The 20416-nt window shown below is 46.7% G+C and overlaps 1 protein-coding gene across 21 annotated transcripts in view; it reads right to left on the bottom strand.

Annotated features, from left to right (window-relative positions):
* Positions 1-20416, bottom strand: part of RBFOX2 (RNA binding fox-1 homolog 2) — a 177346-nt gene that overhangs the window by 60464 nt on the left and 96466 nt on the right. For all 21 annotated transcript variants that reach the window (XR_011328820.1, XR_011328823.1, XR_011328821.1 and 18 more), the window contains one exon: positions 2590-2814. Coding sequence is in view for 13 of the 21 variants with exons in the window: in XM_069807337.1 (XP_069663438.1) it covers positions 2590-2814 (225 nt within the window). In the remaining 8 variants the exon portion in view is untranslated. The remainder of the gene's footprint in view (positions 1-2589; positions 2815-20416) is intronic.

Below are 20416 nucleotides of genomic sequence, written 5' to 3'. Positions count from 1 at the left end.
CTACTTTTGCGATTATCCTAAAGGCTACCAGCCTGAAAAGCAGGACAGCCCCGCCATCTGAGCACACCTTTCGCTATCTCACTCTGTCCTGCCAACTGGATCAAGCACAGGCCTTGTTCTTAAAAGCAAGGAGAGACCTTATCTGTCTGGCTGAAGGAATTTCTGAATTATCCCATGGGAGCACAGGCTTCAAGCCCGCAGCTAAAAAATCCACCGGCTGTTCGGTCTGGGGTATCGCCTTCACACGCATGACAGCAGCTGCGCCTGTCAGTCCCAATAATGGGAGGGAAGGATCATACATCACTCACGACGACTTTTTGCTCTATTAAAGTTAGCACTGTTGTTTGAGCAAGACAACAAAATGGTGAAAGGAAAAGATGCCTTAAAGCATAGCAGTCTAGTCCACATGGACTGAACATGTATATCAAACAAGTAACAACCAGCGTATGTGAGGGACAAGATGCTTGACGTTAGCTGCAGATGTTCAAGGTGAAATAACCAACCCGTTCTGCTGTATTTTAATAGCATGCTTTAGCTTGAGTAACTACTGAGCCTTCTTCCTTCCCCTCGTTCCTACATCATTAATCAGCATACTGAGAAGGAGAAAAGTTATAAGCAATTACATCCCAAGGCAGCCCACAGAATCAAAATAACTTCATACAGGAGTCCTAGACAGAAAGATAAAGGGACTCAGAAGATCCAGGACCCCGGGCACGTGAAAGGCCCTTGAGGCACCTTCCCCCTGCCCCTGGATTTCTTCACGTGCCACCATCTGGGATCCTCCGGGTTTGATCAGCCCCAGCCACAGCAGCAGCAGCAACGCGCTTGTCTGCGCCCTTACCCTTTCCCGGCTAGCTACGGTCTGCGAGCCCGACTCCGCACGCTCGGCTCGCGCATCTTTACCCACGTCAAACGGTCAGACCAGACGTGCCCACCCGTTTCCCACAGCCAGTACAAGCGCTACGTGTTACTCGGCCTGTTTCTCGGATAACCCCTGCCAGTCAGGCTCCCTCCGCAGCCTCCTGGCAACACCGCTGCCTCCCAGCAGTCTCCCAGCAACGCTCCCTCCGCACAGATGGGCTCCCAGTCCCTCCTCGCAGGCTAGCCAGCCTCCCCGCGCGCTCTTGGGCTCCTCGGAGCCGGCATTAGTTGATGAAATGCAGAGCTCGGCCCCGCAGTGCCACGGAGATGGCTCCTAATATGGAAGAGAAGCAGGAGGGTTGGCAAGAGCTTCTATCCAAGGTCAAGGCTCGCATCATTTCCATTAAAAAGAACACTCTTAAGCTCTGGGCAAGGATGGGAACAGCAAAAATACATGGGGAAAGCCACTGCCCTGTTTTATTCCCCGTTTCCAGCTTTCCCATCCAACTGGCAGTGCTCGAGATAGCTGTTTGCTGGAGACAGGCAGCCCAGATCTTACGGGCTGGAACAACATCAGACAATCTGGTACTAAAATGGTGACTTGCACTTCTGCACACTGCACCAGCTCTAAGTTTTATTTCCAGCCTGATCTCTTCTCATCTACATTTGCGCGTGTTTGCCGAGTAAGGCATCTGAGGTTCCTTTTACACACTATCAATGTGCTTTACAGGGTTTGTGCTCCTTTTCTTCTTCAAGATGCTGAAGTTGTGGCATTCCCCGGATGAACTCAAAGATATCTTATCAAAGTCACAACCAGCGGTGTCAACCATGCAGCCACTTCCCACTGCAGAAGGAGCAGAGGCACACACTGGGAACCACGCACACTCAAGCTGGCACTATCAGCTCTTCCAATCGTTGGCACTGAATTCACTCAGTACTTACTGGGGGGAAAATAATCTCTACGAGCCAAACACCCAACTACAAGTAAAACTGAAAGCATTAACAGATTAAATCCGCCCCTGAGCACCGAAGGCTCTCACCATAAGGCTCTTTATTAGGAAGTTAAGTCTTAACAAGTGGCTTAAGGGGTGGATAAAGCTTTTCCTGGGATAATCTGCCAGCATGTTGCCCAGTGCCAGTTCCAGGCCATAGGAAGAAGAAAGCAAAAAAATATATAAGGTGGTGAAAATCTTTGTTTGGCAAATGGATGCCCAGTAGCTGAGAGGTCCTCTCCTATCTTTGTCCCCTGAAGCTCCCTGCCATCTTCAGAAAGACAAAGAAAAGTATTTTTCTACTCTGCTAACTTCCTGAGAACAAAACCACTCTGGGATTACACCTACAATGCATGCACTCACCCTAATCCTTTGTAGCGTCAACCTCCCAGAATCTGCCTCCATCACATTCATTTGAACCATTTGCCAATTAACACAAGGTAATTAACACTTTTGTAAAGCACTGTCTTCGGACAATGCCACCATGGCAAAAACACCATGGTCCCAAGTACTACTGCTCTTCGCAGACACCTATTTACAAGGGAAACATGCACAAAGGGAAAGACAGAAACCTAGTAATGAAAGGTCAGAAGCTGTGTTTTGTTTATAATTCTCTCCTTTTCAAGTCTACCGCTGATTTGCTCAATACTTAAGAAGCAGTCAGCAATCCAATCAATGGCTGCTTTTTCCCAGGGCACTGTGCTGCTCTCCTGGCTCTGCACCCTTCTGCACTTACTGCAAGAGATCCATTCTGCGTGCTGGCCGTGTTCGTGCTCTGCTCTCCATGCGGCTGCGTGCTTCCGTAGAGCGTCAGATTGTGCTCGCTGGTCTGGCCTGCATAGTCCTGAGTGTGTGGCACCCCATACTCTGTGGGAATCCCGTTCTGTGGGGGTGGTGGAAATGGGATTGTGGTGAATGGCTGCACCATTGCATCAGGAGTTGCTGCTGGCTCCTGGTTACCCTGAAGAAAGAGAAAAGGACACAACAGCTTTATAACTACAGAAGACGGATCAAAACATCAGCCTGAGAAATGATACACACACACACACACGTGTTCATGCGAACAGCCCATCCACCACCACCATAATATTGCACACTCTTCTATTATCTTCTCTTTGAAAAAGAGTGTGCCTCGCTCCTCTGAGCCATGATACTGTTTTCTTAAACTTTTTTGGGCAATTTTCTCGCTACCAGGTGCCATATGGAGAACAAATTATGGCGCTTGCAAATTGCATATCCCTGTAATCTCGCATGAGGCTTTACACACAGTAAGGCATTATTTTGGAAAGGGGAAGAGGCACTGAAAGATTGCAATGCAGAAGGAAACACAGACAGAAGAACAGGGTTCTTCAATATGCCTAGAAGTACCGTATCTGGGTCCATCTCCTCCAGCCTGATCCTCATGGCTCTGCTCACGAGCAAGCACCTCGTGTGGTTCAGAGCACGCTCTCCTCTGTTGCGTTACAGTGACAGAAAGAAGTACTCATTTTAAAACCGATCTGTGCAGCAGCCCCCTGCTTTGCTCTGGCAGCACTGAGTACAGAGCACGGGTGCTCAGGTACCAGTCACTAGAATATCCCATTTGCTTTGTGCTGCCTGTGCAGAAGACACCGAAGAGCTGTGGGACCCGAGTTGAGAACACAAGCCTGGAGCACACTTGCTCTCTCCCCAGTCTTGAGAATCACTACCATCACAGAAGGCATTAATTACCCACTCCTTCCTCAGCTTAGGGTTTCCCACAGAGACCTCTACACTAGGACAGTGGACTTCTTAGCAGCTTTTAGCAGTGCCTTAGATGTAGCTGACACTAACCAGATGACTCAGAAACAGGCAGCTGACCATGCAAAAAATATCCCCAAAAGACAGTAAAAAAACCTACCCCACCACGCCTGAAAACCACCCAAAGCTAACACGAAAGCATGCAGCCCTGTAGCCGCTGCAGGGATCTCACCGAGGGGGGAGCAGGGAGCTGCATTCAGCCACCTGGGGCGAAGGAGAACAGCCTTGACATTGAAACCCAACCCTGGGAAGCCCAGGCTGCTGCACCGCTCCTACTGCTTCCACCGCCGCAGCAGAAAAAAAATATCCACGGAAAAGATTTATGATAGGAGGGCTGTTTGATTTATGTGTGTGTCAACAGACTAATCCCGATTTTAAATTTTGGCTGCTGTTCCAGCCTTGGGTCCTCCCCCACAAAGCCCGGAGGTGCTCGAGCCTATTCTGACACCAGCACGCTTAAATCAATGGAGTAAAAGAGAAGCAGACCTTATCCTGCGGATAGGAAAGGCAGAGTGGGAATTACCAAGCAGCCTTTCAGCAGAGAGCATGCAGGGGCTGACGGACCTCCAGTGAAGCCGGACAAACCTTTCAGTCCCTTTATCAGCCTACCTGCAGTTTTCCCTTCCGGGCGAAGGAAACAATGATAAATGCAGCGTACCTCCAGCCAGCACCGGGTCAGTCAGACACTGGCTGAATCCCAAATTTGCTCTGACATTAGTCTATCTGGTCTGCCTCCCCTGGGGGCCACGTGGCCACGCGCTCCCGCAGCTGGGGAGAAGGAGAGGGAAGGGCATTCAATACCACTTAGCGGAGCTGAGCTGCAGCCTTGGCCCGCGTCGAACGGTTTCATTAACTAAAGTCCAGCCGCTGCAAAGCCTCGCTGCCTGCAGAAACACAAAACTCCGCAGCCTTATCTGAGAAAGAAAAATGCAGGCAAGCATGCCAGCCACGGCCAGCGCTCGGTTCCTTGCACGCACTCCCCCGAGCCATTGCAGCCCTGTCGCGTGCTAGCAGCTCTGCGGAGGTTTTTCACACACCCAGCGCGTTTTCTGAAAGTGGGACAGGGTTCCCCCCCTGCCCTCCACAAGGAGGGCAGCTCCACCAGCCCTCCACTTCTGCTCGCTCCTTTGCCATTCTCGGCCTCAAAGCAAAGAGCTTCTGACTCGACCTAAACCATCACCAAGATCCGCAGGGCGAGTTTTACAAACGGGAGGGAGGAGAGGCTGAACGATGGCTATCCCGCTGCAAACCAGGTATCAGCAACCCCGTCGCTCACCTACTCGGACTGTTTATCCCCTGCCATGACAGCTCCACTCTGTCCACATACTGCCTCCTTTTCAAGCTCTTTTGCCTACAATATTTCATGATATCCAGTTGTCTGCATGCTTCCAATACAGCCCACGTTGTCTGCCCCTTTCTTGTGTTTAAAATAGGAGCTAAATATAAAACTGATTTCTTTCGGTTTACATTTCAGAAATTGATAGAGTAATCCCAGGAAACATGCAGTAGCAGAAACTATTTCCAACTTTCTTAAAACAAGCTAGATTTACAAGCCAGTAGTACCCCGGATAGGACGAAGAGAATGCTAATTAGCCACAAACAAAATGTATTCTGCCATTCTCTCAACAGTGCAGGGCTGCTCCCCAAAGGACATACTCCAGCATTTTGTTTAATCTCACTCTTAGACCACTTAAAATGCCAGCCCATAAACCTTATATAGTCTCATTTTCAACGTTTTTACCCCTCAGTTAATACTGTTCCTTCCAGTTTAAATGCATTTCAACCTTTTAAATATTTTCTCTTCCTTCTTCAATTATCTACAAATGTTTGCAGGATTAAAAATGCTCGCTCTCTCCTGTTGCTTGTGGCATTTTGATGATACATATTTATTTTGAGCTTAATCACACCTCACAAGCCAAAATATCCTGGTAACTTTATTTATTACTTCTCCCTGCCCTTCCTAAGATTTTCAAATAAGGGATTTCTGATGCAGAATGAAATGTTTTTAACACCATTGTCACACACAACCCCCAATCGCACTAACATACAAAAATCATATCTTTTATTACAAATGTATCCTTAATTTAATGTCTCAGGTTAGCTGTAGATCTATCACCATTATGCTTGTCCAGGTTTCATCATCCCATGAAGTATCTGTATCTCAAATTATTTTTCTCTTGATATGATTATGTACGCGTTTCCCTTCTCATTTTTTTTTTGGTTATTTTAATTTCCTTTGATGCTTTAGAATTACTTTTTTTCCTGTTTCCACTAGTGTCTACAGAAAAGGACTCCCGATGAGATCTCAGCAGGTTTCACAGCATACTGATATCCTCCAAACCCAGAGGAGATTCTACCTCTTCTGTTACTCTACCAAGAACTAACACGGGGCGGGGGGGTGGAAATCCCATTTATCTTCAAACATAGAACCTGAACTCCTTTCCCTACTTCTAACCCATCAGGGAAAATCCCGCAGTCAGAAGCACTGCTCTTCCCGCTTCTCAGGAGGTACAAAGAACATGGAGAAACCCCCAAACTTCCTGGTGAAGGTACGTACGTAGGAAGAGAGACTCAACTGAAAGTATTTTGTCTATCCAATCTTGACAACATACCTCACTGCATCGCCAATCCTGCCTGTTTTAGCTCATGAAATTCTCTTAAACATTGACTCAAACGCAACAACAGACTGAGATGGCCATGTCCAAGAGTAGTCACCATCCCCAAACACACACAAGGATGCCACCACAGGACTAGGAAAGCCCGGCTGCAACTTGTGTGAAGGCATGAAATAAATCTTAACTAATGTTCAGGACCAGACAGATACTTCTCTCAGCCACAATGGAGGGTGGCTGGCCATCCCCAGGAGAGAAGCTTGAGGGACATTTGGCTGCAGGAATAATTTCAGCAGTTCCAGGTTAACCAATTCCCTCCATGAGTTTTTGTTGCCATGCACTGACTATGCTAGCTGCCACCCCATGCTCACCAAACTGGGAAAGGCTGTTCAGTGCAACTGGAACTCAGTGTAATTAAAAAATGCTCCTTAAAAAAAAAGAAAAAAACTTCAGCACAACGTACAGTAACCTATAGTTCAAATAAAACCAGCAACTCCTATGTTTTCGATTCATTCTGTTGCTCTGCTCCCATGGAAATCACTCATCCACATCAGGTAGGAATTCAAAGCAGCTCCCCTCTTGCAAAATGTTGACAGTTGATTCATCAGCACCCAAGCCCTCGAGGCGCAAGAGGGATACGGGATACCCACCTGGGCTCCCCTTTCAGGCCCCTATTCTCAGCCCTACAAAGGTCCAGTCATGTCCTCGCAGGTGCCACCTTCCTTCCTTAAGTCAGGGTTTTGCCTACACAGCTCAGTACAAACCCATCCCATGTTTTGTTTAAAAAACAAATTAGCTAAACCAGTGAAAAAATCCCTAATGGAGACACATTTCTAAGAGTTTATGCAGCTTTAACTTAATTAACAAACTTTGTAGCTCTAAGCTAAGCCAAGGAATGGTAAGTAACCGCATGCAGCGGTAACTTGCAGAAGGGTGGGAGCTGGGGACAATATCTCAACGAGGAGCAACGTGGCTCAGCAAATGCGACATAGGATGAATTCTTTGAGCAGACAGCAGGTGGTGATCCAAGATCACGTCACTGGAGCACCAAGAGCGAACACCAGAAACGCACACAAAAGCCTCCTACTCCCATAAAACTGTCAAAGATCAGTCTATTTTGTGAAGGGCTGTTTTGTTTTGCTCATTAGAGAAAGGGGTGTAATTACAGGGATATGAAAGGAGCCTTATAGCAATGCAGCTCCAGATCCCTTCTGTATTGGTATGCCGTAATATGCATAGATATTAAAGCATAACCAACCAAATAAAAATGATAATCCTGGTAAAGCTAAACTGGTACAATTGCTGTACAGGCATTTCCATACAAACTGCCACCAGGTAAATGGTCTGTGCTGTCCATAACCCTGCTGTGAGTCAGAAGAACCTGAGAGAGGTGCAGAGAAATGCTACAGCATGCAAACATCAAATAATCTCTTAAATATGCCCTTCAACTCTGGTAACCCCCAAATCATTGGGATAGATAGGAGTATATGCCTATGTCATGGTTTAACCCCAGCTGGCAACTAAGCACGACACAGCCGCTCGCTCGCTCTCACCCACAGTGTGATAGGGGAAAGAATCAGGGAAAAAAAAGTAAAATTTGTGGATTGAGATAAAGACAGTTTAATAGGTAAAGCAAAAGCCACGCACACAAGCAAAGCAAAACAAGGAATGCATTCCCCACTTCCCATGGGCAGGCAGGTGTTCAGCCATCTCCAGGAAAGCCGGGCTCCAGCATGCGTAACCATTACTTGGGATGACAAACACCATCACTCCAAATGTCCCCCCCTTCCTTCTTCTTCCCCCAGCTTTATATGCTGGGCATGACATCCTATGGTCTGGAATATCCCTTGGGTCAGTTGGGGTCAGCCGTGTCCCCTCCCGACTCCTTGTGCCCCCCCAGCCTGCTCGCTGGTGGGGTGGGCTGAGGAGCAGAAAAGCCCTTGGCTCTGTGTAAGCACTGCTCAGCACTACCGAAAGCATCTCAGCATTATCAACAGTTTTCACAGCACAAATCCAACACAGAGCCCCATACTAGCTACTATGAAGAAAATTAACTCTATCCCAGCCAAAACCAGCACAGCCTATCACTGGAATGGGGTTTCTAATAGGTATGCCTTCACTGAACTCGTTTCATGAAGCCTTGAAGCAACTGACTTGCAGCTAACGGGGGCAATTAACCTGTTTGTGAAGACCAGCGTGTGTTCCAAGCTGCGACTGTTTGCTCTCTGCGCTACCCTAATCCCTTTCGTAAACAGCAAAAATGTTTGTAGCTCGGATCTGAAGAGCCTGACGCGATCGTTCAACCTGGAGCCGCCGCCTGCCCTCAGCTCTCTGCATGAAAGAGATCCTTGTGAGCGAGGGGGATGCGGGGACCACACCATCCCTCTTCCAACCCAGGTCACAGCCTCCTGCAGAAGTGGCCAAGCGCTGCTCCTCGGCTGTACGCAGACAGGAGAGAAAGGTCCAACCATACAACGCTGCTGCCCAGGAGTAAAAGAATTAATAAGGAACGTGGCCTGGGGTTCTCCCCGGCAGGTTCTCCTTCCCAGTCCCTTCCAACACAGCCTCCCCTCCCAGGGCTCCTCCGGTGGGACTCACGCTCTCGGCCGTGGTTCCAGAGGGGCTCTGGCCGGAGCTGCCGCCGTCCCACCTCCGGCTCTGCGCTCCTGCCCTCTCTCCCTTGCCAGCCACGGCGCTCCGTCCGCCCTCCGCTGAGCCGTTTCAGCACATATCCCAGAAAAAAAAAAAAAAAAAAGACTCGCTTTTTATTGTCAGGTTAGTTTTGTTCCCAGTTAAGAGTGCTGAAACGGCTTGGCAAGGAATTGGAGGAGAACCAGAGCCAGAAAGCAGAGGGGGTGGAGAAGCTGGGGAGGGAAGAGCCATGGGCACCAGCACTCGGATGAGCTCAGGCTGCCGGGGAGCCGCAGTCTCTGACATTTGTTAACCCTCTCCCCAGGCAATCCCACAATTTGCCCACCGATAATAAACATATCAGCAAGCAATTTCTTCCCAAAGGGGAATGGACACAAAGCAGCTTGAGGGATGCTCCAAGACCCATCAGGAACTCGAGCATTATTCCTTCCAGAAAACCACAGGCTAGAGCATTACACCAGAGATAAACCCCACCGGTAGCTCTCACAGCATGTGGAACCTAAGCCTTGATTTTAAAGACTGTGCTTTTGCTCTTCAGGGTCATGAAGACACTCAAACACAAGGCAAAGTGATGTACAGGATGATGAAGTGATGGCTTTCCAGTGCCCCAGTCATGCCAAAATAGTGACCTAGCCATGCAAACTCTGCGGGTGCCCACAAACATCGTACAAGCTCTTAACCCTAAAATGCAGTAATAACACTTTCTGCATCATGACCATTTCATTATGGGTTAGTTTCTGAATGGGAAGAAATGCCTACAGAAAGGAAGTTTGGAGGTGAAAAGGATATATACAAAAGATATAAGTAACTTGTATTCTTCATCTTCATACAAACCTGTTCCTGGATTCAGAGGGGTACGTGACCCTACCCTGACACCCACAGTCCACACTACAAAGGCATTTCTGTTACTCTAGAGAGCAAGACTGGCATGTCTGTCTGGCGACCCAGACTGATAAAATCAACACTCTTTTTCTTGATGTGGGTTGATCATAAAAGCTCCTTGAAGAGGACCACAGTAATAAGAGGTTTTGTATTTCATCTGCATGTCTGGAGCTTGATTTTCATTTGATCTATGACATATTGGCGTAACAGGATGTGGGATTTTGACTCTACTACCATAAGCACAAGAGCAATTCCTCCTGAAACCTCCCAAAAGCAGTGCTCTCTACCTATGGGTAGTTTTGCAAAAGCTTGGTGGAGTTTTATGCTAGTTTTGTTAAAACAGGAAAACGTATACATATGCATTCTTTTTTTGAATTTAAATTGGATGTAATCATTTTAACAAACGCTTTTTGCATTGAGTTAACTAAACAAGCTAATCTTCCACCAGGGGAAAAAAAAAAAAAAAAAAAAGATGCCTGCACTTAGGCTTGCACCTAGCTAACCATTTAAAGGCATGTTTTCTTCAACTTCCTGGTGCAAGCTTGCACTAGATTATCTAATCTTGCCCTTCCTTCTCCTAGATATGTAAAGCAAGGGAAGAACAAGTTATCTTCCAATATACACTCTATCATTCCAGGCCACCAAAAACTGTTCTGTAAAATAAAACAGCTGGCTTTTTTTTTTTTTTAATGCGTTCAAGAACTTCATGGAGAAGACGTTCAAGTCCCTGTTTTGTAGGAAAGGCTGAAAGAAAATTATAGTCTTATCTTACTCTTATACACAGGAAGCACACACTCATCCCCATGCTGTCATTATTTCCAGTAATGGTCAACTTTTGCTCTATCCCAACGCACAAACGCAGGCTCTCAGTGCTGAATGCATACACGCTTAATTAAGAAGCCCCTGGGCAACCTGCAAAGAGGCTTCCTGTTGGATATAGCCAAAGCTTTAGAGTTATGCAATGCTAATAAGGCCCAGAGCTACATCTACTTACCAGCCTGAAACATACCTTTCTGATTTAAAAAAAGCACTGATTTTCTGCTCCCGAAATCTATGTTATTCACTGTTCCAAAAAAAATAGTTAAATTTTACTGGCACAAAGGCATCCCAACAAACGCTTTCAATCAATTCACGCTCTCTGGGGTTGATTAGAAAGAGAGAATTGTGCTTCAAGAGACGACATTGAGGTCTCAACATCTGTTTCCATTCCATATTAGGAATGAAACTACCTCCAAGAATTATTGGGAAGAAGGGGGTGGGGGTGTGGAACAAAGGAAAAAGTCACCAGCCAGGATGGATATGTCCTCAGCAGCAAAGCCAGCACGTAAGAGAAAGGCTCAGGCTCAATTTTTTGTTCCAGATCGGTCCTTTAGCACCTACCCTGGCTGTGTTCTTCCCACCTCTGCAGTATTCCAAGTGAGTATTTTCCACTTCACATTCACAGTCAAATGTTCTTGGGAAAAAAGATTTCCATAAGATGACTAGCTTTCAACAAATCAGTATGAAAATAAAGCCTCAAAATATTACGAATCTAGTCATACGTTAATCCAGCAGGCACCCAGAGTGGCAGAAGCATCTCCCACACAAGTGAGATTACTTTACTGTTGGGCGAAGAGGGTTAAGTTTCTTCTTTTGGAGCAGAATTCAAATGAATCATAGCTAAGAAACAGTGTGCTGCAGATGTGTCGCGTATGTTTAATCCAAGCTAACTGTGATTAGCTTTTCAGCAGATTAGCAAACCGATCACACTCACGGTTGCATGATTGCAGATTCTCACACAGGGAGGCAGCAGGAACCAGAGGCCGGTGGTGGGGAAGGAGAGTGGTAACTGCTCTTCCAGGAGCGCTCCATGGTTGCATTAGGGCACCTGGGCACTCTTGTACCTGACTCCAAGATGGCACAGAGGACCTGCCTGTGTTGGGTTTTCTGCCTTACTGCTGACCGCTCACCAGTGGCTCCTGGTGCTGCTCAGTAAAAAAAGGGCTGCAGAACACGGAAATGTAATGGGGAAGAAAAACCCACCTGGTCCCGTGGTAACTCTTGCCCAGGCTGTCAGGGTAGCGTCACTGCTACTGTCACCTCAGCTAATTCTGCAGTCAGATTGCTCGCTTCAGATGGCTTTGTTTCAAGGAAGACAGTAGCTCTCCAGGTGACGTATTCCTAAAAAACAGTATCTGCTTCTCCAATCCCAATCAGGTACCTGAGCTGGACTGATAAGTGATTTTTCATCCCATGTCCCTGCCCTGCAAATGGACTATCGCCCTGTATCTGCAAGTACATCACCAAATCTCAGTGAGCGTGGAGAGTTATTCCTGCAACCTCAAGAATTCAAACTGCTTTCCTGAATGTTTAAATTCTCGTGAAGCTCATTCAGCCCCTTAGAAAGACTGGTATCTACTTTAGCCACAGAAATTTTTCAAAGCCCTTACTATGTGATGCAGCTATCTGTAATAGACTCTTCCAGATCTCTCTATATATGCAGCGGTCTTCTAGGAAAGATTTCAAAGATCACTTTTGGCATCAGGCTTCCCTGTCCCCCTCTCCCCTGCTGCGAGGGGAATGAGCTGAAGGCAGTACCGAGCTGTGCAGAGGTGCTGCTCTGAGCTGGCTTTGGCTCCTGAAGGATGGACAAACCTCAAAGCCCCGTCAGGCAGCTTCACTTCTACAGCACTTAACAGGGCCCTTGAATTCCCCCAATTTCAGTGGCCAGCAGGAAAGTCCTCCCACCTGCCTGCAGTAATTCCAGCACCTCACAGGAAAAAAGCAGCCCTGCCTCCGCTGCCAGCACAGGAGGAGGAGGAGGAGGAAGGGAGAAAGCACGGGGAAGGGGAGAGCACATCTGGAATCAATTGGAGTGCGCTGAATGCCTCGGAAAGAACTGCAGAGCTGGCAGAAACCATAGCGAGGAGCTGCGCGTTCGGACGTGACTATGGAGCAAAGGTGGGGGACGAGACGTATACAGCATACTTAAACACAAAACCAGAGCTCCTCTTGGGGTCTTTTTTTTTTTTTTTTTTTTTTTTTTTAAATGCAAGCAGCTAAACATCTCAGCCCTGTCACCTTTTCACTGCCACTGGCCTATCACGGGTACGGTCAGAATTCGGTACAGAAGATAGGGGATGAGATGCACACAGCCCCAGCCGAGGCAAATGGGACTCATCTGTGAGTCGAGTGCCAGGACTCAGTAACACAGCAACAATATTATATCAAGCTGCTCTCAGGGTGCAGGGCGGAGGAAATCTGCGACTGACTTGGCACACGCTCGAGAACAGAAATTTGACGGTTTAAAAACGCAGATTTCTTCCCACAGTTACTTTCCATTCCAGCAATGCATTCTCCTATCTCCTGCTACTCATTTGTTCCAAGAAGAGTTTTCCATTTTCAAGGAAGCCTCCACTATGTGTCCTGGAAAGCAGAGGTTCTGGAAAGGAGCAGAGGGTCATGGAGAAGCAACTCGCCAGTGCAGCAGCCTGGTACAAAGACTGACTACAGTTGTTCAGATGTATTACCAGCAAGCAGGATGCAGGAAGCATTGCTACTTTTGTACGTGGCCTCAGTCAGATGAAAGATAAGATACATGCTTCCACATACAAATTTTAAAAAGGGACTTAAAAAAATGAAAAGGGAACATGGAAGACCCACAAAAATGACCACAAGATTGGAAAAAGCCACATGGCTGTACACTGAAAAACTTGAAAAGGCTAATCTATTTTGCTTATAATTAAAAAAAAAAATAAATTAAGTGGCAACTGATTATTTTGTAAAAGTGTATTAATAGTGAGGAAAAAAAAGAAGTAGGCACTAATAACATTTAATCTAATGAACAAAGGCATCAAGAAAACCAATAGCCAGAAGCTGAGTCTGATAAATTCAGCTCTGGTAAAAGACACCATTTTATTTTGTTTACTGATTTCTAAATGACAGTCGTTAAGTCAGCTCGTGAGAAGGACTCAGTCCTTTCCATCTCTTCATGCCTTCATGCTGAAAACATTATGTCATTCAAAACAGAGGTACCCGAGTGAGACATAATGGCCTACAATGCACACACAGCCAGAAGAGACAAGCTAAAGGACAATATTCTAAAAAGCTAAGAAGAGCTGGTGGAAGTCGATGCACATAAATTAAAGCAGATTAAACTAAGCGGCAGACACACTTATAAGTAAAATGACTTCACCTTATGGAGAGGAACAAGCTATTGAGAAGTGTAGGTGCAGTTTCATGTACCACCTAACATGGTGACATGGTGACAACATGGTCACCTAACATGATAAACTACCAACTGGCCTCAGAAGCAGTGGCTCTGCTTCCTTCCCCGGCTGTTGTGAGATCCAGTCATGCCACGGCCATAGCCAGAAAATTAATCCAAACAATAGTCATCTGTTTGGTCATAAACTGAACTGTCTCACTTTATATCTGCCTAAGCACAGTGCCCAAAGCGGTGAGGAGGCTGAACATATGGCCAGGGCAGAGAGACGAGGGGGACTATTCTTCTCACAGCAGCCCATAGTTACGCTACATTAAGCGCAACTTGAAAATGCACCTGAAAGCCACTTCATCCCAGAACAAGAGGTTACATGGACATTTAGCATATGTTATTGCCACTACCTGCTTTGGTTATGCTTAACTTTAGAGTGCCTCCGTGTAAGCCGGTATAAAGGCGGTTTATACACAGTGAATTTGTCAAGTATCTCAGGAAAGATTTCCCCTTTGTTATAAAATCCTTTTAAAGCCTCTTTCCCCCAGGCCTTCCAGCTAACGTATGTTTACCGAATTCCTGCTGTAACCACAAACCAGCACAGACTTCTCCCCTATACAGGCCACCTGCACAGCTCGAAGGTGAAGCTCGAGGTCAGCAGCGCATTCGACCACTTTTCAGATGGCGATCACCACCCTCCTGGGCTGGGTGTCGTTAACGCAGCTCCTGCAGCTCCCGCGTTCAGCAGCATCTCTGGAAGCACGCTGCTCTCCCTTGTCACCACTGCATCAGCGCCTTGGTCACATAAAACGTGCGTGGGTTTAACAACAGCAATGTACCAAATATTCACATTAAACTGTTGCATATTACTGGTAGGCCCACTTTTAAACCGCTCTATTTTACTGAAGTTAAATCGATAAACCTTAAAAGCTAATTTGATGTAAGAGCATCTCATTTCAGTGGCACGCCTGTCAGCGTCTCCAGGTCCATTAATATGTTATTGCATGAGTTCCATGAAATTTACCCCTCCATAATTCCCAGCAGACCTCCACCTTCTACAGCCAAGTGCATTAAAGGTCCTTTTTTCCCCCCTCCTCGCTGTTTGTCTGCTCACACCTACAGAAAGACAAGAGAACAGGCTACACAAAACTTAAACCCTTTCAGCCAGTCGGCCTCCCCTTCTGTACATCCCCTTTCACGCATACAGTGTCAGGCTAAACAAAGCCGCTCGCTCCGGGATACAGGCCTGAAAAAAAAGCATTAGCATCTGGCAACCAAGAGCAGCACCCCGGCATACGAGCCTGAGAGCAAACACAAGTCTCTGGCACGAAGAGGAAACACCGAGACGTACGCCTGACTGCTTCTGTCAATCTTGCAGTGGGGGAATGCCCAATTTTTTTTTTTTTTTTTTTAATATATTTTTATCATATTACTGAAAGGAAATGCCAGGGACTGCTGCAGCCCCTGTCCCTTGAGGCTCTGCTGCTGCCATCAGGCTGCGCTGCCTTTGCAGCGATGAATATTTAAACAGGGCAATAAATATTTCAGAGCACATTCATCCCGATGAGAAGTCTACTAGCATAAGAGAGATGAGACGACCACGCAGGGCCAGGGCTGCTCCCTGTTCTGCCCCTCCGGCTCCTGAACTGCCTGCCCTCCCTTGGCCCTCCAGCCCTCAAAAGGCACCTGAGAGCCTCAAATATTCATGAGGCTCATGTTACTTTCCAAACAAGCAAGAACACCGTAAAAAAGTAAAAAAGGTGCTCTGCTATCCAGAGAGGTACAGAATACAGCTACCGCATGCTTTGCTTTCACCTATTCTGGAGCCTCTGGATTTGGGGTGTAGTGCTTACAATCAGGGAGAAAATAATTTAAGACCCCACAAGGTACTAGATCTTTTAATATTGCAACCTGCAAGAGCAAAAAACCAACACTACCAAACCCAGAAACTCGACCAGCGCCTGGTTGAGTGAGAAAGCGTGAAAGCCTGTCTCTTCCCCCCACAACTCCCTCCCTCAATTTCAGCGGTGCATTTATTCGGGTGTTTCTTGGTTGCTAGCAGCTCCGCTGGGCTCTCTGTGGGATGCTAACAGATGTACACAACTTGGCCATCATTGGCACGAATAAAATCGACTAGAAAACAGGTTTAGGACAAAACAGAAAATGCATTCATTTACTCAGCTGTCATCTGCATGTTGTTCATGTACTGGGAGCTATTTTGTCTTTCATAGCGCTAAAAGCTTGGGGTTTTAACTAGGACCTTAGCTATGCTCTTGCTATGCTCTCACCTATCAAGAAACTATTTTTTTTTAAAAAAGACAATTTCAGGGCATAGCTAAAATTTTGCAGTAAATTTTGAAGGAAATCAAAATCACACACAGGACACTTGTTCAGGATCAAATTTATAGGGCCATAAAAGCCATGGCCATGCTCAAAAATGGACTTTCATACTAGCTTCCACTGCATATCTCACCAGATTCAAAAAACATAAAATATTTGCTGGTCACACAATATATGGAGAAGCCTTCAGAAACAGTTAAGCCTACTCTGAGTGAAGGGAAGCCAAAAAGACACCCTCACAAAGAGCAGCCAGCAGCCAAAGGGTTATCCTAAGTGACAGGCACAAGCTAGCCCGCCCTGGCTAACAGAGCAGCACCAGGGCATCTCCTTTCCAGGTAAAGGCTATAATTAATAGTATATAAAAAGAGAGGCATCTCTGCCTTTCCTGGTGTCCACGTTTTAAAAGACGATGGTAACTAAACCGCAATCTCAATGTGTCACACGTTCTCAACGATGCCTCTCGGAGTGCACAAGGAGAAGACACTTCTCGTACCTGGATCCTGGCCCAGCTTAAGGTACAAGCTGGACACCAAATGGCTCAGCCTGTCACGGCCTGGGCACGGCAGGGCACGTGCAAGGGTATGCGGCAACTCAGCAAGGTCTGCAGATGCACAATCTTGGCTTAAATTGCTAAATTCCCCTGCAGACTCATTTCAGCTGCTTTTAGACCTTTGAAGGGGAACAGCCGGGTCTTTGCTATGCGCTGAAGGGCCCTGCAGTACATCAAGAGTGAGTTTCCTACCGCAAGCCGGAGCTCCTGCTATCTCATCCATGGTCCTTCATGCCCAAGGGAAGAGACCAAGGCAGCATCCCAGTGCTGCATAGCCTGCTCAGGGTAGCCGGTTTCCTATTAATGAAATTCTCTCTCATCCCCCTGCTCTATTGCACAAATTGGCTCCAAAGTGACGTATCAAACTGTCAAACGGCAAAACCTCTCTTAAGATAGCGTTTCAAGGAAGAGCAGTTGCCTACTGAATAGGTGGATCAATCACCTGCCACCACCCTCTGTCCCTTCTGACCAGAGGCTCCTGGAAGAGCAGCAGCATCCCTCCTTCAAGACTGGCCATCAGCCACACCACCAGAAAGATGCTGTTTGTATTAAAAATATAAAATAGCAATCACAGCAGTGTAGTTCAGAGAGTGACAACAATCCCGCTGCTTTGCCAGCAGTGAGTCCTGGGATTTTACACCTCTGCTCCTAACCACCACCCCAACTGTCCTTCATATATCACTAAAACTAAAGGATCCAGTCAGAAGTCAGACCCAACCTGGCCCAAAAAACACCTTGTACTTTCCTATCCTATTAACAGACCTCATACACAGAGGAAGCAAAATATCCTGGAAGATGAACAATTACCTCACCAAGTAATTTAGAACAGGAGCCACCATTTTGCAGCAGACGTCAAAATAATGAGTGCTCCTCTGCTGACTGTGCAGCTCTGTGTTATTCCCATGATGGGCCACATACCCAGCAGCACACTAACGTGGAAAAAACCAGCATCTGATCCCAGGCAAGAATGAAAAGATAATGTTCGCTACAATACAAGTGATAGGAAGGAAAACAACATTTAATCCCGCGGCTCCCAAGGACCTCTCATGACTCAGAAAAATAAATGCAAACAGATGAAAAAGTTAATTTGGATCATATCAGCCCCACTGGCACGCAAAGGGCAGAGCAGGCACCCTGGGGAGAGGGAGGGAAAGATTTGCCATAGATCAGGTTACCATCACTGACAGCTGACCTAAAACACCACAAGATTTCAGCAGACTCTGCCAGTTCTTCTAATTTTCAAAGGTGCAACCGCCTCCTTTAAGAGATGAGATGTGTGAAAACGCACAACACTGTAACTGAGGTCAGGGAGGAAGGAGATCCTGCAGCACAAGTACATAAGCGGCCAAGATGATAATCCTCACTGCTGTAGAACGAGCATAATTAACTGAAAACAAGTAGAAAGCAGAAGTGAATTGTTCCTTTGAAGAGGTAAAAGTTTCGATCCAAAGCAATGAGGACATAAGGAACCAGAATAATTTCTCATCAGTCTGAAGCTACTACATGAACAGACAGACGGACAGTTGCTTTGTTCTACAAACGTGTTCCTTCAAAACAGATGTCCCTCTGCAACCCAACACACTCTCGGCCTGGGAAGACGGAGACCCAGCTTGCTGGATGGGCTCCATGCAATCATCCCCCAGACGGGCCAGCACAGCCCACAGATATACTTCATCACTGTCAAACCTGAGAAATGTTCTTCAGCACAAGCCCTCAGCACTTGGTTTTAACTTCATCTCGTTTGAAGGGATCTGAACTACCCCGCTCCGCTGGAAGTGAAGGGTAGGCAACATGGAGAACTTACCGGACTAGCCAGGCGCCGAACGCAAGAACTAATCAGTGCTCTGTAACCTGTTTTTTCTGTTCTGGGTGATCCTTTCCAACTTCATGCATCCAGGCTGGTAAAGCTCATCACAAACTAAGCATTGTTTGTGTCCTATTAAATTTTTAGGAAGAGTTAATGTTCAGAAGTGGCCAATGACAGCATGAGTAGTAGCCCACAAAGCCAACATATTTATTGTCACCTAAAGTCCCTTTGTTTTGTTAGGCCTTCAAAATGCACTAGAAGATTCACAGGAAGACTGATACACGTGAAAAACTTCCTTTAAATCATTTAGGATGAAAATTGCTCTTATAGCTTCCCCTTGCATGTCCAGGACGTAAAGCCTTTCCAGAATCCGAGAATTCGGCACCACAGGGTACGAGGACCACCTGCATTTTATAGCTGTAGTCGATCTTGGTTGATGACAGACGGAATGGTTTAAGCAACCGCCTCTAGCTTTGTGCTCTGCTTCTGCTGGGTACTACCAAGATCAGACCTAATTAACGGACTCATCATCATGCACTTCAGCAACAGCGGGGCTAATGCACCTCACCTCACGCGGGCGCAGGGGGGCAGCTCACACAGCCACAGTTACCCCCAGCAGAAAGTTGGGATGGACACAACCAAGGGCAATTCCCAAACCGCTACACAGTGGGACTGGCCGCAGGAGGCTGCCCCCCCGCTAACACTCTTCTGCTAGGATTGCCAGAAGAGTAGCCAGGAGGCTCATCACAGCTCTGCATTTAAATCATGTCAATCAAACGTGGTTCCTTCCTGCCACCAGCTTCTTTTCTCCTAGATTTAGGCCAAACAGTATCTCAGAATAATTGTATGGTGACACGCAGAGCCTCACAGCTAACCTAGAGGCCTACTACACTTTTGAAAGCCACTCCAGTCCTCTATAAAGGCCCTAGAAGAACGAAATGTATCTTCCTTTACGCTCCTCCAAAACATTAAGAAATTCCTCTTACTCAGCTCTAGCTATTCACCTCTGTGTTACAAATAACATAACTCAGAGTTTCCTACCCGCCCACTAAAAAAAACCCACTTTGGCTTTCTGGTTACTTCTGCTTTAAGCAGAAGTCTAGCTGCGAGACGTGTTCTTGGCCATGGGGCTGCGCTGCCAGGCAGGACCCCGGCCACCCATCAGGCAGGGCAGGCACGGAGAAGCTCAAGTCTGCAGCCTCTGGTGCAGCTTTCTCCTGACTTCTGTGCCACCCTTGCAGAACTCCTGCAGCTCGTTGTCAAAACCAATTAAGAGTATTCCTAACAACAACAAAAAAAGTCTTGAGAAATCACATTTGAGCTGAAAGGGACAGTAACGTCACCGCCTCTCTTACCCCCCTCACAGAAGGGCTGGTTTCAGGAGGACCATCATTTTGTCTACGGCCAAAGTTGCCATAGGGCTGCTCGAAGCTAGTTTCAGACTTGATGGAAAACACAGCTCAGGGATCTTTAATCTGATTTAAATTGATTTATTTAGATTCATTTCACTGAGTAAGACAAGGCATTTAGAAGTCTTGCTTTCTGACAAAGCATTGATATCTCCGCGGTATTTCTTCCACCTTTCTGAAGCCCGTGTTACCAGATAAATTCATTCTCACACCCCTCACAGCATTTTGACGGAAAGAAGCTTTGAAGATCTGGAGTCCCTTGGAAAATTTCTCTTAGGATGAAGGTTTGCAACTGGCTTTGGATGACCTAAATTCTTTCTGCCACCAAGAGGGTCAG

This window comes from Haliaeetus albicilla, chromosome 19 (assembly GCF_947461875.1).
Source record: "Haliaeetus albicilla chromosome 19, bHalAlb1.1, whole genome shotgun sequence".
NCBI classification, from domain to species: Eukaryota; Metazoa; Chordata; class Aves; order Accipitriformes; family Accipitridae; genus Haliaeetus; species Haliaeetus albicilla.
This window is presented reverse-complemented; position numbering and strand designations above follow the sequence as displayed.